The sequence below is a fragment of the Trichoderma aggressivum genome, assembly GCF_033847375.1.
Source record: "Trichoderma aggressivum f. europaeum strain CBS 100526 chromosome Unknown scaffold_019, whole genome shotgun sequence".
In the NCBI taxonomy this organism is placed as follows: Eukaryota; Fungi; Ascomycota; class Sordariomycetes; order Hypocreales; family Hypocreaceae; genus Trichoderma; species Trichoderma aggressivum.
The window spans coordinates 336,159-360,990 of record NW_026946385.1 but is presented as its reverse complement, the minus strand read 5'-3'; the positions used below and the strand labels follow the sequence as shown (position 1 = coordinate 360,990).

Genomic DNA, 24,832 nt, shown 5'->3' with positions numbered 1-24,832 from the left:
GACATTGAGCTCTCACCGGCATCGCAGATGCTGAAGTAGGTAATCTTGACGATCGCGTGAGGATGTACGAGTAGCCAGGAGCTCACGGCACTTGATGCTGCGCGTCTGCTTATTCCGCCCAGCGCACATTAGTCGTGGATGTTAGTATTGACGTACTACAAATCAATTGGCGTCAGGCCATGATGATCCATTGTGGTAAAACAAGCCTGAAGCCACAAAGACAGACGGACACAGGATTAGTGGTTTATTGACAAGATGAATATAAAAATAAACCAGGTGCACTGCAGCAAGCAAGGCACAAACCCTCCAAAGCAAACGCCTCGGCCGCCCATCCAGAAAAGCACGCGACTCGGTCCTGTCTCTGCCCAATCAGCCCGTCCAAAGTCCGTCGATCTGAGAGCCCACTCGGCACACCAAATTGCGCCGCCTCCTTGAGGCCTCGCCCCCTGACAGCCTCCATCACAACTGTCGGGATTCTCGAAGCCACGGACGGTTAGTGGAAGGCTGAGCGGTGGGGGAGGGGAGAGACTCAGTTCAGCACAGGCGGTGCAGCGCCGGAATTGCTGAAAAGCTGGAGGTCTGGCCTGGAACCCCCCGCATCAAGTGAGACATGACGGCCTGATACTATCAAGCACGGCCATAGATGCAATCATCCGTATCAAATCACAGTGTCCCGTCCATCCGCCCACCCGAAATCTCAACTTGAGAGTAGTGGACGAGTTCGCCGCGTTACAGCGGCTACAGCACCCGCCACACCCTGTGCTGTCCAGTATTTTCCCGGCCCAGTGGGCGCATCCCACTAAACGGCGGCCCATCCTTGGCGGCCTTTAGGTGCCCTCTCCCCACTGGAGGCGACAGCCGCCGGCCAAGCCCAACCCTGAGCGCCCCCGTTTCCCCCTAGCTCCATTGATCCATCCAGTCTCTACTCGTGCTCTCTTCAGCTGCTGCTCAGAGCCGCCTCACGATCCAACCGCCTCTCGTCTCCTCCATCATTCACTCGCCTCGCCTCGCCTCGCCTCTCCTTTTATCCAACCCGCATTAGCTGCCCTACACTCCTTTGGGCTTCTTCTGCGCTTTCCTGGAGTCTTCGTTGCTTTTGCTTTTTGCCGCCTGTCCGCTTTCGCTTGCAATCTCGCCCATCGACCGTCACCTGAGCATCGTCAAGTCCCGTCTTCGCTCTCTCCGCCTCTCTTGTTACTCCCCTCTTCCGTCCTTTCTCGACATCCTGATGGGAGCTTGCGAGCAGCCCTGTTCGAGTCGCTTTCTCAAACACCAGCGCCGGTCCGCCAAGACCAGCTGCTGTGCGACTCGCTGATTATCAAATCCCCCCTCGCTCATCATCGCCTACCACGAAGCACCATCTCTGTCCTCGCCTCGTCGCTTTCGCCTCCTTCATCGATCCTCACGACAATCCTCACGACAGCGCCATGGAGTCGCCCGCTGGCAGACGGCTCGACGCCTCCCCCTCCCCCTCTCCCATGCACCACCTCGGCATGACGCGCCGTTTCGCACACGCCGTGGCCTCGCGCTTGACCCGTCGACGGTTCATAGCCAATCTCGCCTCCCGCTTCGCCAACCGCCGCTTCGCCTTTGCTGTCGCAACCGTATCCATCTTCAGTGCCAAGGGCGTTCACATCTACACACATCTGTCTTCGCTGCCGCTGGTGCACTTGGTGCGGTGGGGGTATTCGTTCTTTGCGCAGGATGTCATGCTGCTCATCCTCGTCCGGCTGCTGCTGGACCCGTGGTTGACGGAAGGTCCTGGATGGTTGCCCACCGCGACAATGGCTCTGGCGTCTGTAGTCATCACATATCTCATCGCCGTAGGGGTTGTGACGGTGACCTTCTTTGCCGTCTGCGGCTCCGAGATCCATTGGCGCAACATCGGCTTGGCTGGTGATGCCTCCTCCTTTGCCATGTTTCTCTCCGGCCTTGCATCGTTAATCCTAGTCCTCTTCACCGTTCTCTTTGTCGCCTGCATCTTGCAAGACATCTGCTACGTAACCGCGGGCGTGGCTACCGATATTCTCAAGTGGCCCGTTTCCTTCATCTCGCGTCGATCGTCACCGCCAGCCGCCTACTCTCAGGTTCCTCAGCTTGACCTTGAGCTTGCCAGCGCATCCGACGATCTGGACGACGACGAATTCTGCGGCATGAAGAGCAAGACATCGGCAGTCGTTCTGAAGCGGTTGCTATACCTATTCATTGGCTGCGCACTCCTTACACACCTTGTCATGGTTTTGATTCGCCCGAATGAGAGCGCCATGAATTTCCTGTCGTGGACACCTGCCCTCCTCCCTTTCATCGACTTCACATTCTCCTCTCCCAGCCTTGATCATCTGAAGCCCGTCTATGGATCCAGCATTGGCCACTCCTGGGACAACATGACTGCTTTGACCGACCCTGTTGCCTTGCCTTGGCTGCCTCAGCGACATGTCCCCGGATTTGGAGACTGGTACAAAAACAATAAGCACTACAACGCCGCCGCAGACCCTCTCAAGATTTCCAACTTCAACGACCATCTTCTTCCGGCGCTTCAGGACAAGCTTGCCCATGTGCCGATTCGCCATGTCATGCTCATCCTCCTCGAAAGCACGCGAAAGGACGTTTTTCCCATCAAGAAGGATGGGCTTATCTGGGAGCGCCTGGCCAACTCTTTTAGCAACAGGACCCTACCTGACGAGGCGCAGGCCGTGCTGGCCAGTCTCACATCCAACGCCAACTTCATTACCGGCGACTACGATGATGGATTTGAGCACGATACTAAGAAGAGGCGCGGCGGCATCAATTTCAACAACGTCTTCACCACCGCTACCTATACCATCAAGAGCATTGTTGGCACAATGTGTGGCCTCACGCCGCTCATGGCAGATTTCAATCTGGAGTACCTCCACCACTTTTATCAGCCGTGCCTACCCCAGGTCTTTGACGCCTTCAATAAAATAGACGAGCAGGATCTTGGCGGCGAGAGGAGTAATGACTTTACGTCTTTCAAATGGCAATCCACCTTTATGCAATCCGTCACCAAGAATTATGACAGATATGTGCCTCTTCTATCCAAGATGGGCATTGCTCCCGAAAATCTCGTCTCCAAGGAATATCTCAAGAGCCGCTTTGCCAAGTTTGGTCCCGTGGATCTGCCGGATGTCAACTATTTCGGTATGGAGGATGCCGTTGTTGAGGACTACATCCGAGACGCCTTTGTCCAAGCCAAGAAGAATAACGAGCGAGCCTTTGTCACACATCTGACCAGCACGAGTCATCATCCGTTTGCCATCCCAGCCAAGGAGAAGTACACATCGTTAGGAAATGGTTTGGACGACATTTCCCACTATCTCAATGCCATCGGCTACGACGACCGGTGGTTGGGCAAGATTATGAACATTCTGGATGAGGAGGGCGTTGCGGACGAGACCCTTGTTGTGTTTGTTGGTGACCACGGAGTGTCCATGCCCGAAAACAACATCTTGGCGCCTTATTATAACCCCAACATTGGCACTCTGCGTGTTCCCCTGGTCTTCTCACATCCAAAACTACCGGCAATCGATGTCGACGATGCCGTCATCTCCTCACAAATTCTCCCTACTATTCTTGACCTCCTCCGCGAAACTGGATCGCTTTCCAAATCGCACACACAGGCCGCTACTGACTTGGTCCAAAACTACGAAGGCCAATCGCTCATCCGGCCTGTTCACACATCTTCCAACGAAACCGGCCAGGGTAACTGGCAATTTACCGTTGTCAATCCAGGCCGCGCGATGCTGAGCATCCGCGACACTCGTCAGCCGGATTGGCACCTCATCGTGCCCATCATCGACAACGTCGAGTGGCAATTTACGAATCTAATGAATGACCCGACGGGGGCACAGACCCTGCTCGGGTTTGACTTTGTTAATTTCTTGTACAGCGTTGAGACATCTCACGGCGTCGATGCCGCAAAATGGGCTGAAGAAGCTGCATTCATGGCCCGGTGGTGGGTCGAGGAGAATGGGAAGCGATGGCGTTATGGTCCCTATGCCAACTAAACGGGCATATGTTTTCACCTTTTTCTTTTTCCATTTCTGCCCCCTTGATTCTTTTGATATCATATATATATTTTTTTTACTCTTTGATGTACTCATATGTATACTGGCATGGCATTAAAACTGGCGTTTATACAATAAAGCAGGGGGGCCGCAGTGGTCTTTTGAACTTTTTTGACAATCATTTCTTCCCTCATTACACGTGACATGAGAGTTTACAACCACCTGGGCATCCATGTGTTGTTTCATCTGACAAGAATTACCGCTCACTGGGGTGACAAATTGCCCGCTTTTCTTTTGATCGCCCAGTCACGGACTTTGTCAAAGTTTGCGCATGTTCTGGTTCCGTTAAAGACAGGTCGCAGGAGGCCCTCCGAGTCCGTTCTGAAAGGCAAAATGTCTAGGCTCGGCCTGCACATCATTGACTGACGAATATAATCGATGCAATGTTCGAGGTGCGCTGGAATAGTGTGCTCATTGGCCGGACTGTGCACATCGTACCAATCCTTCAAGACGCCGTACGCTTGCATGCGGAGCATATCCAAGCAATGGAGCTGATGAAACACTTCGACTGCGCCGACATATAGTGGAGGATCTGATTCTCGAGTATCATCGTCGATGAAGAGGGAACTCTTTGAGGGGAGTTTGGCATGCTCTTGCTCCGTTAGGGCGACCATGCCGGGGTGTGTTAGCTTATCCCAGTGCGCATTGCTGGCTTCGTTGGGTTTGCCTTGGTATGCTGACAAGTCGGGCGTGAAGCCTGATGTGAAGTGCATTTCGCTGTATGAAAGGGCTGTGTATAGAGGACCTTTGAGAGAATGATGTGAGATTGTGGTTCTTTAATACCCAAGAGTTTGCTTTACATACTTGTGAGATCTGGATAGCTTAGGGTGTCTGCATGTGGTCTCCTTCTGAGAAAGAGCAGTGAAGAGAATGCAATTATCCAGAGCACTCCGAGGACCCCGTGAATCCAGAAGAAACGGATGCTTCCAACATTCTGTCTCAATGAAGAGGCATCGAAGAATGATGAAGAGTCTCTCGATGAGGATTCAGCGTCCCCGTTGGATACAGGCGCGTACCGAGTTTTGTCTAGCCACAGCGGCATATCGATTGCTCTTGCTGGCTATAGAGGAGCAGGAGAGTGGTGTGATGAATAGAAAAGTGATGCACGCGGGATAGCAGATATGCAGGAAGGGGACTCAGTTGTCCTCGGACAATACAGACGGCATATAGACCAAGAACACTACATGTACCATCGCATTTAGATGCCTTTTCAAAAGTGAAAGCAAGAAGTTGGATCCACAATGCGGCAGTAGACCGACAAAAGAGCCGTATCAAAGTCTACATACACGAAAACGAGGGAATACGCAGTGGGTCGTTCTCGTTGAGCATCACAGACGCCTTCACCAAGTACATATATAGTTAGTTGTCACTATGGCCTATCTTTTCGCCCAATGAGTCATGCTTCGAAATATTAAACCAATAGAAATAAGTCTCATTAGATGACTCGTATCTTGGTCAGTATAGACAAGCATTGACCAGAATAGACGCTGAATCGTCTGACAAAGTTGGCCGATTCGCTAAATAACGCAAGGGTTCAAGGTTCACTATGCTTCAGCTTGGATGGATCGCAACTCCACTCATTCCTCTGCACAGCCATCAGGTCTTTGTCCGAAATACCGCGGAATTGAGCCGCCTAGTTTCCCCCATAGGAGTTTAGAGGCAAGAACTTATGTTTTTGGATGTCTCATTTGGTGGCCAACGCCGCGTGTGGGAAATTTTGGGTGCAGTGGGGTGCCGAAAAGCCAAAATGTAAAGAGGTTATTAATGGTGACCTATATGAGAGCATTACTATGTATAATAGAAGAGCATTTTCTGTATATCATTTCTAAAACCGCGTATATAGCAGTTGATACAACACGTTCAAAGTTTCAACTGATTTCTATCCCCTTGAAGTCTTCTATTGTAGTTAACAGCGTGAGCTTCGTTGTTTCGTTGTCAAGGTGGGCTTATACCAAGGCTTTTGACACTCCTGGATTACAGTGGACACAAAGACCTGAACGTGGGGATATCAGTGCCACTGATGCTCGTTTACGAGGGTATCGCGTTGTTAGCTCCCAAGTTCCCCTGTCCTAGTGTGGACAAAAAGTCCCTTGCTCGAGCTCTAACGCGTTTTCTTTTGGATTTGGTCGTCAAAAGTAGGTTAGGCCAAGCTCGTAGGATTCATTAGGGCGAATCCTGTGTTGCCCAAGTTGTCTTGACAAAGATTGAGGCTTATCTTCGTCATGCAGAGTGGGCGGCTGGCTGTTCAAGCTTATTTTAGCCACTTAGTAGCGGGAGACCACTAGTAGCACAACCAACATGCCCCATCATCCACTTCGTCCAACGTGTCTATGCATTTCACCTGAGAGCTTGTTGGAAACCGGCAGGTGGTTTGGTTGTTTGCCTACAGAAGGAGATGGTTCATATTTGTGTTTCGTGTTAGGAAAGGGTGGGCCGGGTTGTCGGTACTTAGCAGATGCAGGCATCAACAAAGCTAGGTACCTAGTATTCCAATCGATGTCTATGGTTGGATGCTACGTGCAGCATTGTATCTATACACATACTTTCTGCAACCTCTGGTTTGGAAAGGGAAGTGTGATATATCTCAATAATTGCTGCATGCGACCGATGTGACAACACATAGGCCACGTTGTTGGTAGTTGAGCCCGTAACGGCGAAGATGTAAGCCGCCACATGAGGTCGTTCTTGGACAGAATGTGTTTTGCAAGAACGAAATAAACCTACAGACAAAGAGTTGCACTATTACTGAGGTTGTTCCAGCAGTGCTTATAATAAATCGTCTTGATAAGCATTGTCTGTACTTGATTACGAGAACAACCTATGCGGCATCAAGCAACCGGTGCCAAGATAAATCCTTTTCCAAGTTTTGCCACCGTTCTTCTGAACAGGAAAAGGTAGATAAATAGCACTAAGTAGTGTAGTAGACCATAAAATAAATAAGTACATACATTCAGCATTATGGGCACCCAGCCAGCTCATCAGGTAGTACTTTTGTGGGGGAACGTCTGTTCAGCCAGCACTCGAATTTACGATATAACAATGGTAGCAATTACTAGAGAAATATAGATATAGTAGCAGATACTTGAAAACGAGCGTTTCTCACGCGTCGGTGTTTAAAATCTTCTCGGTCTCGATTATTCCGTCCCCCATTCGATACAGTAGCGGTTAAGCTTCTCTGTTGTGATATTACATCCACACTGGATGAGAAAGGCTAATACGCATCCGATTACGGCGATACAAAGGTGCATATGGTATTCCAAATGTCGAAAGATATGACTTATTTGCCGATTCTACCCATTTAAAACGACCGTATGTGCGGGGAAGATACGTTACGGAGCGCACGTAATCTATTTGTCACCATCCTTTGGTGATTATCAAAACCCATGTCCGTACGTCGACTGGTGACCACGAACGACTCATTCTATCTCCATCCACACTAAAGTCTGGACTAATGTCAGGAAGACCAGCAAAATGTACATCCGACATTCGTATCCGCGGGGATGGTGATAGCGACGGCCCGTGTTGGAGAAACTAAATGTGTTGACAGCCTTCAAACCATGACCGAAGAGGAACTATTCGCGAAAAGCGGACGCTACTTTAGTTTGATTGTATATATATATACCAGTGCAACCGCTTCTATTGTTCTTATTGCAATTACCAGACACGACAATACAAACCAACAACCCTTGTCTCCCTGAGCAATCTCCCTTTCCACACCAAACACACCTCTAAAATGAAGTTCATCTTTGCTTTCTCCTCCCTCCTTGCCCTTGCGGCCGCCGCCCCTGCCCCTAGCGAGGCTAGCACAGATGCTTGCCTCCTAAAGCGTGCTGATGGAAACTTTCTCGTCGAGCGAGGAGGTGGCTGCGGTTATTACGGAAAGCGTTCTGAAGCCAGTACCGACGCTTGTCTTCTGAAGCGTGCCGTCGATGGCTCTTACAGCATTGAGGCCCGAGGCGGCGGCTGTGGATATTACGGGAAACGATCTGAGACCAGCACCGATGCCTGCCTCCTTAGACGGGGGGCTGATGGCAAATACACCGTTGAAGAGAGAGGTGGTGGCTGCGGATACTACGGAAAGCGTTCTGAGGCTAGTACCGATGCCTGCTTGCTAAAGCGTGAGGCCAATGGCAAGTACATTCTTGAGGAGCGAGGCCACGGATGCGGATTCTACGAGTAATGTTGGCGGAGAGCCATGTTTTTGAGCGCCAACTGTTTCGGAACTCACCATGTATCCTTCGTGCCTGGATGGGAATACTTGATGTAATGAACACCACGGGATAAGAGTCTGAGAATAAGAAGCCAAGAATACGACAAGCATCAATATACACTATGCGCAACATCAACATATTAGCTTTAAATCTGATTAGAACCGTGAAATATTTTCGTGGAGATGTGTTAACCACCCTTTGGATTGCATTACACGTCTCCATTTAGTTGTGTGTTACTTGATTACATGCACAATTTCTGGCTACATGAAACGAGCAGCGGAAGATTCGCGTAATGTGAATGTATCACAACGTACGGCAATGAGCCGCTTTTGCCAATTGCTGTCCTAAATTATCAGAACATTTAGAAATATTAATGTTTCTCACCTGTTGATATTAGATGGTAATAATTCAGTTAAATTCCAGAACAACCTAGTTGCAGTATCAGATACTAAAGCGATTCACCAATAGTAGATACCAGAATAATATAGCTATAGTATTAGATACTAGGACAACCTAGCTGTAGTATTAAATACTAGAAGGATATAGCAATAGTAGCATATACTAGAAGGATAATACCACAGTAGTAAATACTAGAAGAATATTATTCAGCTGCCTAACTATAGTTGTAAAGAAGTTCATGTGCATTCACTTACTAACACACCGCCTGTCTCCCTAGCTTTGGCGTCCTTTACACTTCGCCTTTTGATGCAGCCACAATGTCTTCTTTGTGCTGAAGCCAATCCCACAGCCATCACACTGGAAAGGCTTTGGTAAAGGCAGAACACGTGCCCTTTTTGGTATCTTGCGCTGCTATAGAGGATCGAATGTTACGAATTCTTTGCTACAGTTATCACATACAAAGGGCTTTTGACCTAAGACGAACATTATTGTGATCGGCCAGGCGTTGTAGACCCCTGAATGTTTGTCCACATTCATCGCATTTATGGGTTTTTGGTCTTGGTGCTGGTGCCGTGTTTAACCCCATTGCCTCTCGGTCCGCTTTTGTCGCTGCGAGTCTTGCTTGTCTTGCGGCTCGTTGTGCCTTCCGGAAGGCATCAGCTTCTGTTGCGCTTTGCGGGGCGTCTTCTACATATCCGGAAACGTCGTCGGTATTACAATGATGTCGACGGTAGTGCCGGATCAGCGTTCCCGCAGACTGGAACATCTTGTCTCATTTACCGCATAAAACGGCTTGATATACCCATTGTAGTTTGGTGGAATCCAGCGTTCAAGGCTTAGCAGCGGTATATTGAACCTTGGCGATGGTACAATTGGTATGATATCCTGGTACCAAGACCCTTTCCATGTTTCGTTGCCCAGTGTGAGGTCGACCCTCCAAAAATAGTGCGATAGAGGAACGTTGCGAATGTCCTCCCGAGTTGAGTTCCAGTCTTCAGTGGCGCAGTTTCGCATGCCTAGATTTGTAGGCCACGAATCGATTGTTACCGTGCATTGGTTGAAGTCAATATGCTTCAAGGGGTCGAAATCTTCGCTATGTATTGGCAGAAACTTATGCTTCATGGCAATTCTATGGTGTTTATCCGGTCGCGAGCAGCGTAGGTCTGGGGAGGAGCTATAACATCACGAGGTCACAACAAGTCAGAGACCGGAGATAATGTATGAAGAAGCCTGCTCCTGTCTGTACTATGTACCGGGTATCTACTTAGGTGACTACGCAGGTAGGTGTAGGAGGACGTGGGACCTCACAGTCTTAAAGTTTGCAAAAAGATGCATTAAATGCATGATGAGCCCATGGCACCAAAGGGAGACCCCATTAACCAAGGTTATACCAGAGAACTTCCTCTTGGGTTGCTTTTGGTAGGTTACGCTTGATGTCCATAATGTGCCGACCGAAGTGGGCAACCACCCAATATATGAGGGCGAACTAGTCGGCCACTCTGGTAACTCAAATATATCAGATATATTTGCAGACGCCAAAGCTTCGTCAATGACAACGTTCTTCATACCAGTGCAAAGAGCTTTAATTATATTTCCTTTGTTTCGTAGGTTCCCAGTTCCCCCATTGAGAATCTTGGTTTTGTGATGCCCTAAGAGCCCAAGTTGCTGATGGAGAATTGCACAATTAGTTGCAGCATTAAATGCCCACACCCATCTGGCTTTGTGCTGTTTAAAATCGATGTTCGAATGATCATGGGTATTCAACCAAACAGGCAGCAACGGGAGGTGAATAGGTGCATTTCTGCCTTTGCACCAACCCAAATTTGTTGAAATCATGCTGATGTTATATGCAGGGTGATACCCAACATTACCGTTGTCTAGCAAGACAAACGGATAAATGGCCTCGAGAGATTGGGAGCGAGGACTAGCTACCCAAGACATCGGTGTCCCTGTGTAGTCACAAAAACGAATGCTGTGTTCCGATTGCTGCTCTAAAGAATCACTCAGTACTTGCCTAATAGCAATGGCCTCTGCGTCCAGCATTCCGGCGGGAAGTCCCAGTTTACGATCAACGAAGTTGGAAGCGGAGTTTCTCCTTTGTAGACCGGGGATTGGCCTCGTCCAATTTGGGCAGCTAATATATTCCTCTAGTATTTACTACTATGCCAATATCCTTCTAGTATTTACTATTATTAGTATATTTTTCTAGTATCTGCTACTCTTGTTCTATTCTTCTAGCATCTGCTACTACAGCTATACTTCCACATCGATCTCATCGCACTGCCGCTTGCTGAACTCGCAGGCGCTTCTGCGCCCGTCGTCGCCCCTTTCGGCTCACCATCTATAGCCTGCCTGGAATAGAAGAATCAAGCTTCTACACAACCCCAATCTCATATCACGACGTGACCGGTTTCTTGTTGTTGGCCTTGCCCCCCTACGAGCCGCCATACCCTTATGTAAGTGAACCAGCCTAGCGAGCCGATTAGTTGCATCCACACAAATTAGGATGAAGCCAGATCTTCCGGGTAGCGTGATTGAATCGGCGGGGTTCTGCTGAGGAATTTCTCGACGTCCAATTCAGGTTCTATTATCATCTTTCGAGCTGTATGAGCATAATGAGAATCAACTGAGCATCCCTAAAAAGGGTCCATTAAACAATAAAACAGATTCTATCTACCTCTTCATTGACTGCGCAATGGCAACAATCTTCAAGCTCATTTTTTACGTTCCAGAGACCCATATCGAAGTCTGCAAAGCGGCCATCTTTGCGGCTGGAGCTGGTCGCTACCCAAACAGCTCTTACACAGAGTGCTGTTGGACAGCCTTGGGCACCGGTCAGTTTCGCCCAGTGGCTGGGGCGAACCCGCATATCGGACAGCTGGATAAGCTTGAATCTGTCCCCGAAGTACGAGTTGAAGCGCCTTGCGTGGGCCAGGATGTCACAAAGAAGGCCGTGGAAGCGTTGAAGAAGTATGTGTATCTGACAGTGCAAAACATCTCTATTCCATCAATGTTGAGCTCAGTGCGTCTAACATGATTGCTTCCAGGGCTCACCCGTATGAGGAACCGGCGTATGAAGTGTATAGACTGGAAGATTTCTAGGCAGCAAATACTGTAATCATTGCTCTTGACTATTATTCGAATCATTTTCCTCTCAGATCTGGGAGTATGAAAGACTCCAGTATAACCCAGAATGTGATAGCTTGGAAAGTGAAAGATGGTAAGTATTCATCATTGATGATTTAGAGGAGATTTGCATCAACTATGATAAAGACATTCCGTTGCATAGGTACACCAAATTAAAGACCCTCCGGTGATATAAATACAGGTTCTAAACTCCACCCAGTTACAACCTCTTTCCTCTCCCCGTCTGTAGAGATTCATTCGGGATTAGCATACACCGTATAAATCTCCCACGTTTTAGGTTCTGGTTTATCCAACTTTGTTATGAATCCAAGGTTGCCCGCATTCCAGAACCAATCGGGATGCTCCTTGCTTCTGTATCTGTTCGTCCCACGCGCAAACTGAATGGCCATTCTGTGGAATCTCCATCGATTCCGGACATTCGGGAGGTCTTTTTTCACACAGGTCAGCATATAATGCCGCCAGTCAATATCGGCTTGCCTTGATGATGACGTGTCGGTAAGAACATTTGAGACCCAGCCGTTGTCGCTCCAGTCTGCTGGTGTGAATGGCAACATCCAGCCAAAGTTGCGAATGGCACGTAAAAAGAAACTTTGCCGCTTGTGAATGATTTCATCGTGAAACCAACGGTCAACTTGCGCCAATGAGAGAAGACTTTGCGCGGCAATGATGGCGGATGGAGCTTCGAAAACTTGTTGCAGGGAGCCTTTCCCGTTAGCCCCTTGCCCCTGGACTCTCTTATTTTGTTGCAGTTCTTCTTTGATGACATCTGAGGGGATTTCGACAATGTAATTGAGAATAATGTCGAACAACTCCGTAGTGTCGAAGACCTTTCGGCATTTTAGTGATGAGGCTTTCACTGCGCTTGATTGCAAGGCCTGTGGTGTTGGGAGACGAGTCGGCCTTGACAATAACCATTTTGTATCCTCCATGCTCTCTGGATCGTACCATCTGGTTTGTGGAAGGTCAGGTCGGTCCAACGGTGGCCATTGGCGCGTTATAGCATATTCAAAAGTCTGCCCGCTTCTCTCTTGCATGTCATAGTAGTTGACGCAATATAGAAGCCCATTCAGTTCGCCACCGTACATCCGATAGCACGAGTTCTCTTTGTAGACCGACTCCCAGAGCTCCCGGGGACTGATGCCGGTATGGCGACAGAGAAAGGAGAGACACGTGGGATGAATCAAAAGAAATAAGTCAGAGCCCAAATGTAGCTTATCTTTGACACCTTTAATGGTAACATCGCCATACGACCCGACTGTGCTGTAGCGGAAATGGGTAAGCGAAAGGTAGCGCACAGCGGTTGTGAAACAGACTCACCAGAGTGCAGTAACAAAGGTTTCGGGCGAGTTTGGCGTCACACTGACGCCTAGATCCCAAGACTCGCCATCACGATCCGATAGGGTCACAATCTGATCCAGCGGTTGTGATGGAACTGGGTATCCAGGATCATTGAACCACTCTCCGTCTCCTGGTGGCCATTTATCACCAGCGACACCGTCAGTTAGAAACCGAAGCCAGTCACGCCGTGCGTTATCCAATGGACCAGAGCTGATCGTGCAGTTAGTAACAGGAGTGGAACTAGCCTTGACGATGCGGGGTTATGTCTTACCAGAAGCAACAGAATGAGTCCCAGCAACCCATTTCGCTCAAGTCTGTTAATTGGGATGGCAGGCGGAGGGCATTTGATGGAAGCGGCTCAATTGTTGGGACTCGATGAAGCAATTCCCGTTACGGAGTACATATTATCCAGCACGCTGCGTCGTGCTGGGGCGGTGAAGTGGAATGAATCGGCGTCAGCTTACTGTGTACGGAGTACGTAACGTGTACGAGTAATTAAGCCACTTCATGCTATGAAGCTACCTCTATATACAGTACAATGACTGCTTAGATGTACGGACATTTGGGGCTCCATGCCTGTACCTGGATGGCGCTAATCTGCATGTGTGTTTTGCCACGCGTTAGACAAGCCTGTGTCAAACTCGGTCACCTTGTGGAGTTGAAATGCAGATATGGTTGTCCGAAAGCCAGTTTTGACGCCCCATCACTAGATTGCTTTCGAGCTCTCTTTATTCGAGGCAAGATCACTCGTGCCAAGGTTATAAAGTTGATCCAGTAACAGACAAAACAAGCGCACGTAAACGATTAATCTGAGAAAGTAGGAGGATAGATCGATGGCTGATCTCAATAAGATTTCAATTCATGTTTCGAGTTCGCTATGTATTCTTCAATGCCTAACGTAAAGTGGTGAGGCTAGTATCTAAATCAGGCATCATTTAGTGCAATAGATTAACGACGCCGATCAACTCTCAAGCTTCTTGAGACTTCTTAGAAACGCGATGGTAAACAATCACGTTTGTCCCATCTTTAAGAGGCTCATTGTGCGGCACCAACTTGTATCCTCCCAACTTGGGTGCTGCTACCCACCAGACAAGCCAGTAGACAACAGACGCTGCCAAAATCGATATGCCCACAATGGCATAAAGCCAATATGGGAGGCTGGTATCACCCTTTCCTCCCGGAGGTCTCAAAAATGGAGCTATAAGCTGGAAGGCTTGTCCAAGCATGAAGAATGCCGCGACGGGCAACCAAACCTTGAATGGTCGCGGCGCCTTGGGCTCGGTCCAGCGGAGATAAAAGAGTCCCGAGACTACAAGAAAGTTCATAACTGCTCCTGGGTATCCTTCTACATCGAGAATGAAGCTGTAGGCGTCTCCAAAGGGTATAGCAACGATGACGATGAACGAAGGGATGAAATGCAGGATTAAGCCTGCAGACGGGGAACCGAACGGCCATGATGAAGCCCAGAATCGTGGAAAGGGGATAACGCCTTCCTTTGCGAGCTCTTGGTTAACTCGAGATTGCGCAAAGGTTACTGTCATTACATTTCCGTATGCCGAAAGAGCCACGAGAACACTAGGAAAATAGTTAGGAACCGCAAGTCGCCGAGGAATCGTGGGAGGATAGATGGTTAAAAACTGACCTAAGTGCTCTCTGGGCGGCTCGCCCGAATACTTTCTTCATGAAGAATGAGGCGACAGTGGTTCCGCTTGCTGCAATTTCTGCGGGTGTTGCTGCGGAAAAGTACGCCACGTTTGCAAGGATGTATAGAATCCCACAAGTCGAGAGACCCAGAGGACCAGCAATCTTGATAGTTCGAACGGGATTCTTGATTTCATTCATCACGTACATGGCATTTGACCATCCCGCGTATGAATTCAGCACCTTGAACAGTGCTGTTGCATATGGATTGCCAGACTTGGCTGATCCAGCGAAGGCATCGTGAAAGCTGGCATGAGGATCAGGTATATGAGAAATACCGCCCCCAAGGACCACCCAGCCCGTAACAACGATGAAAATGAGAACAACGAGTTTCAAAATGGTAAAAAAGTTCATTCCGTGGACCCCAAGCTTTGGAACGAATGTATGGATCAGAGTCACGGAGATGATAACTCCAATGGCAATGCCTCGTTCTGCCCATTCTGTAACTGTCGTATTGGCTGCCACCAAGATGTTTGACGCAAAAACAATGCAACCAGAAGCTGTATCTCTGGTTAGTCCTCGTTCCTCCTCTATCGTGTGTTTATAGGCTTGGCTTACCAGTGAAGCCAAGGGCAATCGCTTGGACCGCAAAGATTGTCGTGATCAACATTTTCGGCCGACGATATGCTGCCTCGAGATATACTTTCTCGCCACCGCTTCGAGGAATCATACAGGCAAACTCGAGCCAGACGCAGAGTCCCGACACAGACAGCAAGAGTCCCAGCACCCATAAGAGCATCGAGGCCCCCAAAGATCCGACGCCATTGACGATTGAGGAGGGGGTAGAGAATATTCCGGTACCGATGATTCGTCCGATACTATCATCACATCATTAGCTTTCACGCGACGTCTAGAGCTATAGAGGATTCTCACATCAGAGAGGTTGTGCTGAAGATGCCCAGATGGCGCCCCAGTCCTCCAGTAAGATATTGATCGAACTGCAATCCTCCAACCTCCTCCTTGAACTCTGTTTCGGAAACGTGCGTTCCATTGTCGGTGGCACCGAATACCGCTTCGCCCTTCGAATGAGTTGGTGAATCGACGGCAGCCATGTTTGCTCTCGTGCTCGATGCGCCAGCGGAAGGGAGAAGAAGGCGATTTCGGACCAGAGAAAAAATACTGTTGACGTGCCCGTTTTATGATAACCAGATACGCCCTGCATTATCGTGCATGCAGTGTCTCACGGACCTGCCGAGATGGTGTGGTTGCACACCAACCGCGGTCAAATTGCGTGATCGCCATAAGAGGCTGCCTTGACAGAAGAACGGTTACATTTCCTGCGGTTTGTCCCACTCTCTAGCTGAATTCGATGCTGACATTATGGACAACCTTTGTCGATAGCATACAGGGTATAGATCTGACTATTCTTTTCGACCAAGATAGAACAGGGTTGTTGGGTCGAGCAGTTGCGCGAGAGTTGATAGCGAGCACATCATGAGGCCAAAGCTCGAGTCTAGAGTTAACGCGCCAATCAAGGCTAATAGAGCCCCTTGCCAATGGATGCAGGATGGCCCCTGCTGAAGCGTGTTGGACGTGATCGAATGTAGGTAATACGCTAATCTTCTACACGTATCGGTCTGAATACGGCATAATATACCGCACAGAACTTTGAATACACGCGTTACTGATATGATCTCATCCAGAAAGGGCATGCTGCAACAATCTTATTTGTCGACAATGGTCATCAGCACAACTGTCAATCATGCCACTAACCTTGCGTCCCGAATGATATTGGATGTCAATCAACCACGGGCCCTCATCTATGACGATTACAGGAGTCGATAGTTGGACAATGCAGGAACCAAGCACGCGCTACTGTATTCAATCGCCATTGTGAACTGCTTCTATGGAGACCACCACATGAACAGCATTCGCCATCTAACCCTAGGGCGTTAGCGGACGATCCTCTAACTGCCTTTGGTGCAGAAAGCTGTGAGACCAACCGATCGTGACAGCTTAGACACATCTTGGCATCGAGCCATGATCTGGTTAATTCCGGACATTAATTTAAGCAATTGGCGATGAATAATCATAAAAGGTACTGATTTCTTGTACCATTTATCGAAGTTTAACGAGATCTATGACGAAAGAGTTGCAGTGCCATTCTTTTGTTTCAAAAGGAAGCCACTTGCTTGAGCTGTGATAATAGGGCTCACTTTCGCAGTAACCAGGTCTACACGTATCAAATTTCTCGCGCATTTTGCGATTCACTCTTGTCTACAGAAGATAAATCCACCGAGATTCAAAAATCAGGATTAAGAGGGGTTGTGAGTAGGCCAGCACCGTAAACCGACAATAATGCCGCATAACTTGTAACACTGCCATCGAGCACTGCCATCTTTGTTCCACACTCAATGTTCTTGCAATGTCAATGCGTTCGCCGAATGGCAAGTTTCCCTGACGCGATGAGCGTTATGGTGATGAAATATTGGTTAAAGCAGGTTTCTGCCACATTATCCACATCTAACCTGCTTTATCCATAATATCTCCATGGGCTGTGTATACCAGGATCGTTTAGGAAAAGAGAGTCAACAATTGTTAGACAGGATATAATATTCTTATAAGAATTAAATACGGCTGGAGAACAGAGTCAGAGAGGTACCTACATAATATAAAGAGGGGCTGTATTTTTAGCTTAGAACCGAGTTAATTGCCCGTGGAAAATGCCGATTGCAACCCGCGTGGTTTCGGCTTGGCACCCGAATGTTTAATAAACAGTAAATGTTCAAAAAATACAGTATTAATTGGAAATTGAGCGCTGTGATTCTCAGCTATGGTATACTTGAAGCCGCTTTATACAACATCTAGTATGATCGGTACCATTACTGAACCAACTACCCATGATTTCTATCCCACGATTGACGGCGGGCTACCCATGGATGGCTCGCCCACGACTTCAATAGGATTGTTATACTGCGTTTATATATTGAAGCCCATGATATCAGTAGATTGCTCTGATCTCGGCAGACTTGGTGCGGTCAGCGAATAGAGTTTGACATCCCCAAGAACGCTCCATTAGTCACTCTGAGAGCATTAGATTCATGTAAAGAGGGTATGCTGATACTAGGCGATAGAGGCTATCGTCCTCTACTAGACTGTTACCCTAGAAGAAATGGGAGTTGAAATGAAAATGCCGGGGTCCATCATGCACGGGGGTGGACAGAATGGTTGCGATTTCCGGAGAACTTGGCTGTTATTAGAGCGACGTTCAATGGACGAATATAGTGGATAATCTAGTTTGTAGGAAACCATTACTATTGAACGTAGGAATGCCATACTCCCTCTTCTACGTTTATATCGTTCTCGTTGCTATACGTGACCAAGCTGAGCCTTCTTATGACATCTATCACCTACCGAAACTAGCGTCACTGACGCCCTGTGGTGACACAACCAGCGGGCTGACGACTCCACATACAAGAGTAGTCACCTTAGGAAATGAATGGTGGATGCCCCTTATGGTAGACCGTGAATCGGCTGTATGTACTCTGTATACCCACGGAGCTATAAACCCCGGAATCGGCTTTAACACTAGCAGTTGCCGTAAAATCTTAAAGCTCAGCATCTCCGCGGAGAGAAATCTGATAAGATGGGTAGAAGGCTTCGAAAATGGGATCCAGATTTCTTCGCTGTACAAGGTCAAGTTGCAACTAGCATCTGAGTCATGATTAGTAGAGCTCCGGATCGATTCTCATCTCAATCTTATAAATACTCCCGCCAGACACCTTATAAATCGCCCGGCACTTAGGCAGATTTGTTTTATCCCCAGTCTGGGTATACAAGCACACACACATCAGTCCCCCTTTAATCTTTCGAAAATATGTCATCGACCTTGACAGAGACTTTGGCTGATTCGGCCTCGTCTCACGGCCATTTCGCTCAAGATGACATCTCTTTGACTCAACGTAGCAGGCATGCGACGTCAGAAGCAGAAGAAGAATCAGCAACACCGCCCGCAGAACCCTCCGCGACCCAACGTTCGAATCGGTATGCTTATTGATAGTCAACTTGTCTATGCGGTTTCGGTTACGACAGCCCCTCCCTCTGTGCTGAAAGTGTGCCCCTAACTCCTTCATTAGACAAACCATCATCATTACTATTGCTTCCTTCACGATTGTTTTCACGTGCTGCGGAATCAATTTTGCCTTTGGTATCTTCCAGGCAGTGTTCGAGACCCTTTCGCAACAGCCAGACACCCCTTTTACCGGAGCGTCGCCTGCCGACATTGACCTGATTGGCACTCTGTCCATATCTCTGATGACCATCGGAGCTCCTTTTGTCGTTGCGTGGGCCAAGCGCTTCTCGCCCAAGTTGATCTCGCTCATCGGCTCAACTATATTCTCCACCGCGCTTATTCTAGCAAGTTTTGGGCAGTCACTGTGGCATTTCGAAGTCACTCAAGGTGTTTTATTAGGCCTCGGAACTTGTATGAGTTATATGGTAGCCGTGACAATCGCCCCGACTTGGTTCACTACTCGCCGAGGCCTTGGACTTGGGATAATCACCTCCGGCACTGGTATCGGGGGTCTCGTATGGGCACCGGCCCTGAAAGCAGCTGTCGATAGCATGGGTTATCGAAACGCTATGCGTCTTGCTGGAGGGATCGCCTTTGGACTCAATATCCTAGCCAGCACCGCCATGGCATGGGAGCCTGAGGCAAAGGCTCGAATCGACATGGAGAATGCCGCAAGGACTGGCCGTATGGATGGAATTCTAAAAGTGCCCATCGTCGATTGGCGCATCGCGCGCACACGCAAGTTTGCGGCACAAGCACTGGCCTCCATCTTCCAATCTGCAGTTTACTATCTCCCACTCTTCTTCTTTGCCACCTATGCCAGGACTTTGGGATATAGCGATACAGCAGGTGCTAATTTCATCGCCCTTTCAAACGCCATGAACGCCCTCGGGAAGATAGCTATTGGTTATGCTGCCGACCATATGGGAAGATTGAATGCCTTGGTGATTACTACAATCATCAGTGCCATAGCAACTGTCAGCTTCTGGCTGCCTTCAACCTTGTCCGACGATAAAACAACTTCGCAAGGCCTATTCATTACATTCACTATCCTATATGGCATTTTTGCAAGTGCCTACGTTGCTCTGTTTCCGGCGAGCTTGGTGGAGCTATTTGGAGTCCACAACTTTGCCTCGGTCAACGGCGTGCTATACATGGTAAGGGGCTTGGCTTCCCTTGTTGGCACTCCCGTCGGCGGTGTCTTGATCCGCAGCCATTCCACGGGCAGTCCATCGAGGTCATATGAAGGCATGACGGTGCTTACCAGTGTCCTCCTGTTTGCCGCATCAATCTCGGTCATATGGGTGAGGGTGGAGGCTATGATAGGAGTGGATGGGAAGTTTGTTAAGAAATGGAAGATGTAAGAAACATTCACGATGCGAGATCATGTGTGACTCGCATTGTCCGGTTGCTCCGGAACCCCCAAAGCGAACCACGTGGTGGCAATTCAATACTTGTTGATCCCACTGACAAGACAAGTGGATATTGTGGGCTTCATCAACCATCAGACTCGATAAAAAGACGTCAAAGGGCTTCAAGCAAGATAAATCGGGGCAAATTGCATCGAGATTGTATTCAGAGATGTAGATCAAGCGAGGATGGGGTTGCGAACTGGAGCTGCTTCGGGCCGAGGTTGTTCATCACAACCTTTACCAAGAAGATTGCGTATGCAGTTCCAGCGACGCCTATGGCGGTTAAAATATGTACAAGAATATTTCCAAGGATTGTTTCTTTGCATTAAGGTTATACAATTACCTGTTCAGTACGCATGATATCTTCTCTGGTACCTACATATAGCCGCGTGACAACTACCGAGACGCGGCTGGCTGGACCCATTAGCATACGTGTGTATGCACACTACCCCAGAACTCCTGATGATATAAAGTCATGAGCCTAACATGTGGAATCACTGGACAAAGCCCGGGACATTACTCGTACTCTTGTGAATATCACATGAAACTGACGCAAGACTACATCATGACCTCACTACGACTAAGTTGAAGGGATCTTGTTCTGTGCAATCAGTACCAGGGATTCCAGGCGCGCGCTGGCCAGTTTCCGGACTAGCCTGCTGCATCTATGTGCAGTCAGCGTGTGAAGGGACGCCCGATCGCGCAGCAATCTTTGGTCTAAGATCCATCCTAATAAGTGAATGAATTGGCTGAAACATTCAACAGTAGATTTGATAGATTTACATGATGCCAATATATAGGGACCATGCATATATGCGGGTTCACCGATAACCAAGTGCCGCGGTTGTTACCCAGTTTTGCGGAGAGCCCTTCCTGTGGCGTTTGAGCCCAGAACCGGCTCTGGTTATGAGGTGGCAATTCCAATTGCACATGCGAGGCAACACCACGTCACGGAGCCTTGCTAACCGCATGTAAGACTTCCGGAGCTTGTTAGTGGCGGATCTACCGGATGGACAAGCTCTCTCTCACGGAGTCGCCCGGCAGCTGAGCTGCTAGACAATTGCCTACCTATATGCAGGCAAAACATCCTCCCTTCGTTTCTTTTTTGTTATTTTTGCTAGTTGCCTTAAAATGCTTTCCTCAAAGACAAGACATCAAGACGACCGAATATTGAGGCTGGTGCTCTCTCTTTGGGTGCCCAAGTGAATCCAACATGCTTCTCAGTCGTACCCGATCGAACGCGGCCGGCCATGTCACCATTGAAGATGAGCAGAAGAAAGACTTGACGACAGGAAATATCGGAGAAGATGGGAGATTCGAGCTTTGCTTCCATCAAGATGCCGGGAGCCTGGCAACATGGTGTAAGAACCTCCAAGAGACGTCGAAACGAGTGCAGACCGGCCCTTGTTCTACTCCTATATGCGGGAGACGCAAGTCGACTGGCGGTTTCTGCCCGCCGCTGAATATCGCAATACACATCGTCGGTTCTCGCGGCGATGTTCAGCCATTTATTCCAATTGCCCAAATACTCTCCAAACCACCGTATGGACATCGAGTACGCATCTGTACGCATCCTGCTTTCAAAGAATTCGTAGAGTCCCAAGGCGTCGAGTTCTTCAGCATTGGCGGCGACCCCGAGGCGCTGATGTCGTACATGGTGAGGAATCCGGGCCTGGTTCCCAGCCGCAAAAGTGTGAGAGCAGGTGACATTGGAAAGAGAAGGGACGAGATGTGGGAGATTATCAATCGTGCTTGGCGAAGCTGTATCGAGGCTGGTGACGGAATGGGAGAGCCCATCAGAGCGACAGACGTAGAAAACGTCGACGATCTCTTTCTTGCAGACGCCATCATCGCCAATCCACCCTCCCTCGCACACATCCATTGCGCCGAAAAGCTAGGAATTCCATTGCATATGGTCTTCACAATGCCATTTTCTCCCACTACTGCTTTCCCTCACCCTCTAGCTTCAATGAATTACAGCGGCGCGGATGCAAAAACGGCCAACTATCTTTCTTTCATCATGATGGAGCTGCTGATGTGGCAAGGGTTTGTCCACACTTCCTGTCTGTACCCAGCATCGATGTTTTCCACTGACGCGGTTTCCTTTCATTTTTAGTCTTGGGGATTTGATCAACAAATTCCGCCGCCAGAAACTCGGACTCGATCCTATCAGCCTCATGTGGGGATTCCAACTTCTGTCCAGGCTCCGTGTGCCGTATACTTATCTCTGGCCTGAGTCTCTGATACCGAAGCCGCCGGACTGGGGCTCACACATCGAAATTGCTGGATATTCCTTCTTAAAATTGGCCAGCTCATACACTCCTCCACCGGAATTGACTGCTTTCCTAGAAAAGGGGCCCAAGCCAATCTACATCGGATTTGGGTCCATTGTGGTTGAAGATCCGGATGCTCTCTCTGAGATGCTCTTCGAAGCCGTCAAGATTGCAGGCGTTCGTGCCATCATCAGCAGAGGATGGAGTCGTGTAGGAGACAGGTGTGAGGTGCCGGAAGATATATACCTGATCGACAACTGCCCGCACGACTGGCTCTTCCAACGAGTCTCGGCAGTAGTTCATCACGGAGGTGCTGGTACCACTGCTGCAGGCATCGCAGCTGGTAGACCTACGGTCATTGTTCCTTTCTTTGGAGATCAGCCATTTTGGGGGCAGATGATTGCACGCTCCGGAGCCGGACCGGACCCAGTGCCATTCAAAGATTTAACGGCGGAAATCTTGGCCGAGAGCATATCGTTTGCTTTGATGCCTGATGTTCAAGAAGCCGCGCAACGGATGGCGGAAGACATTGCTGAAGAGAATGGTGCTGAGGACACGGCCAAAAGTTTTCAAGACCATCTTGGCTTAGACCAATTCGAGTGTGAGATATGCCCAGGTCGGTTGGCCACGCATCGCCATAAGAAGACGGACACTCGCTTGAGTAGCTTTGCCGTTTCTTGCCTTGTTGATAAGGGCCTCATACAGCCTCCGGAGCTTGAACTCATACGCCGCAAGAACTGGTACGTTGATGAAGGCGCCGAGCATCCCTTGGTTGGCTTCGCGGCCGCATTCACCGGCCCCATGATGGACGCAGCTACAGCGACTTTCGACTATTCTCATGCTCTAAGGTACCGGCCAAAGCACCCCAAATGGGAGGGTAGAAGACACTCATTCATAGATCCATGGGGTGGCAAGATTGCCAATGGTTCGGTAGCGAGTAACGGAACCTCGCCAAACCGTCGTATCAATCCCACCACTTTCAACACAAGAGAGATGGAGCTATACGCCCAAAAAGTAGCGAGAAAGTCGTTAAAGACAAATAACGCTGATATCGACACCTTGATCCGACAGCCGTCCCTATACGATAAGCAAAAAGCTGCCTGGCACGCCCGAGAAAAAGGCCGCAATGGTCACCTCTTCTATCTCACACGGGCGACTGGTCGGTATGCCGCTGAGCTCACCAAAGTTGGCCTGAAAGTCCCCGTGGACTTCTTTTACAATATTGCAAATGGATTTCACAATTATCCCTCGTGTGGCTACGCTGGGGTTGAAGTTCGGCGTCGAGACCAGATTATTGACCTTGAGACCGGTCTTGTGGCGGCCGGCAAGGAGTTTACGCTTGGGTTATGGGAGGCGTTTAGCGGAATCGTTGTTTATCCCTATCAAAGTGTCCACGAAGAAGGTGCCAAAGGGATCGGAAAAGGCGTATGGCGTGGTTCAAAGGGCTTTTTTTCCAATCTGGGCGCTTGTAAGTTTCCCCCTTGTTCGCAGTCATACATGAGGATAAAGCGTTCATCAGAGCGCTCTCTCAAATCCGGATTGATAATAAGAGATTCTGACCGTTTCGTAGCTGCTTTCGGCCTGCCCGGTTATACGCTCAAAGGAGTGGAAAAGGAACTGCAAAAACACCATATCACCAAGTACAAAGCCGAGATCATTCTGATCAGGCTACGCCAAGGGATTGAGGCTTTCCACAAGTCCTCTCAGTGTGAGAGGGATGAGGTCATTAGACGGTGGAAGGCCCGCAGCTGTCCCCAGAAGCAACCTTGAATCGTTTTCACTTCGGATTACAATGATCCAAATCGATCCGCCATTTGCTGGGAAGGTTCCGTATTGTAGCGGGATGTTCCGTCGTACTACAGAGGTGCATTCGGCTACTTCCGCACACTGTTTCTGGCGGTTCGACGGGCATGCCGTATGCTGTACGGAGTACTAACATTGCAAGGAGATTTTCCAAGATCTCCACCAAAAGTCTTTCGGCACGGCTTTTGTTTACGGTCCGGTCCGATCCAAGACGGCGGACGACCATTCACTATTGTGGCTTCGGAGTTACTATCATCACCATTGGGTCTTCTTTTACAATTGTCTAAACATTTGATGCAAACTATGGAGTATTTCTCAGCGCTATAAGATACCTGAATGTTATTGATTCACACTTTCCGTTAAAAACTTAAGACACTTGATATGGTAGCCTTATTACCTATGTATAAAACACTAAAATCATCCAACACCCGACAAGTAATTAAGACGGGCA

The 24,832-nt window shown here is 48.8% G+C and overlaps 8 protein-coding genes across 8 annotated transcripts; 5 read left to right on the top strand and 3 right to left on the bottom strand.

Moving 5' to 3' along the window:
• Nucleotides 1–1,427: 1,427 nt before the first annotated feature.
• Triagg1_5487 (uncharacterized protein) lies at nucleotides 1,428–4,025 on the top strand (the record flags this gene model as incomplete). The annotated part of the gene is made up of 1 exon (XM_062900006.1): nucleotides 1,428–4,025. The coding sequence occupies one exon, from the start codon at nucleotides 1,428–1,430 to the stop codon at nucleotides 4,023–4,025; it is 2,598 nt and encodes an 865-aa protein (XP_062755608.1).
• Nucleotides 4,026–4,288: 263 nt separating this feature from the next.
• Triagg1_5486 (uncharacterized protein) lies at nucleotides 4,289–4,798 on the bottom strand (the record flags this gene model as incomplete). The annotated part of the gene is made up of 1 exon (XM_062900005.1): nucleotides 4,289–4,798. The coding sequence occupies one exon, from the start codon at nucleotides 4,796–4,798 to the stop codon at nucleotides 4,289–4,291; it is 510 nt and encodes a 169-aa protein (XP_062755607.1).
• A 3,020-nt stretch (nucleotides 4,799–7,818) lies between these two features.
• Nucleotides 7,819–8,265, top strand: Triagg1_5485 (uncharacterized protein; the record flags this gene model as incomplete). The annotated part of the gene is made up of 1 exon (XM_062900004.1): nucleotides 7,819–8,265. The coding sequence occupies one exon, from the start codon at nucleotides 7,819–7,821 to the stop codon at nucleotides 8,263–8,265; it is 447 nt and encodes a 148-aa protein (XP_062755606.1).
• A 3,125-nt stretch (nucleotides 8,266–11,390) lies between these two features.
• On the top strand, nucleotides 11,391–11,797 carry Triagg1_5484 (uncharacterized protein; the record flags this gene model as incomplete). Its single annotated transcript, XM_062900003.1, has 2 exons — nucleotides 11,391–11,665; nucleotides 11,743–11,797. 2 exons carry the CDS (start codon nucleotides 11,391–11,393, stop codon nucleotides 11,795–11,797), a joined length of 330 nt encoding a protein of 109 aa, XP_062755605.1.
• A 278-nt stretch (nucleotides 11,798–12,075) lies between these two features.
• Nucleotides 12,076–13,483, bottom strand: Triagg1_5483 (uncharacterized protein; the record flags this gene model as incomplete). The annotated part of the gene is made up of 3 exons (XM_062900002.1): nucleotides 12,076–13,102; nucleotides 13,160–13,390; nucleotides 13,452–13,483. The coding sequence occupies 3 exons, from the start codon at nucleotides 13,481–13,483 to the stop codon at nucleotides 12,076–12,078; spliced, it is 1,290 nt and encodes a 429-aa protein (XP_062755604.1).
• Nucleotides 13,484–14,148: 665 nt separating this feature from the next.
• On the bottom strand, nucleotides 14,149–15,933 carry Triagg1_5482 (uncharacterized protein; the record flags this gene model as incomplete). The annotated part of the gene is made up of 4 exons (XM_062900001.1): nucleotides 14,149–14,755; nucleotides 14,823–15,381; nucleotides 15,440–15,699; nucleotides 15,755–15,933. 4 exons carry the CDS (start codon nucleotides 15,931–15,933, stop codon nucleotides 14,149–14,151), a joined length of 1,605 nt encoding a protein of 534 aa, XP_062755603.1.
• Nucleotides 15,934–18,698: 2,765 nt separating this feature from the next.
• On the top strand, nucleotides 18,699–20,257 carry Triagg1_5481 (uncharacterized protein; the record flags this gene model as incomplete). Its single annotated transcript, XM_062900000.1, has 2 exons — nucleotides 18,699–18,865; nucleotides 18,958–20,257. The coding sequence occupies 2 exons, from the start codon at nucleotides 18,699–18,701 to the stop codon at nucleotides 20,255–20,257; spliced, it is 1,467 nt and encodes a 488-aa protein (XP_062755602.1).
• Nucleotides 20,258–21,518: 1,261 nt separating this feature from the next.
• Triagg1_5480 (CAZyme family GT1) lies at nucleotides 21,519–24,348 on the top strand (the record flags this gene model as incomplete). Its single annotated transcript, XM_062899999.1, has 3 exons — nucleotides 21,519–22,351; nucleotides 22,422–24,046; nucleotides 24,149–24,348. The coding sequence occupies 3 exons, from the start codon at nucleotides 21,519–21,521 to the stop codon at nucleotides 24,346–24,348; spliced, it is 2,658 nt and encodes an 885-aa protein (XP_062755601.1).
• Between the last annotated feature and the right edge of the window lie 484 nt (nucleotides 24,349–24,832).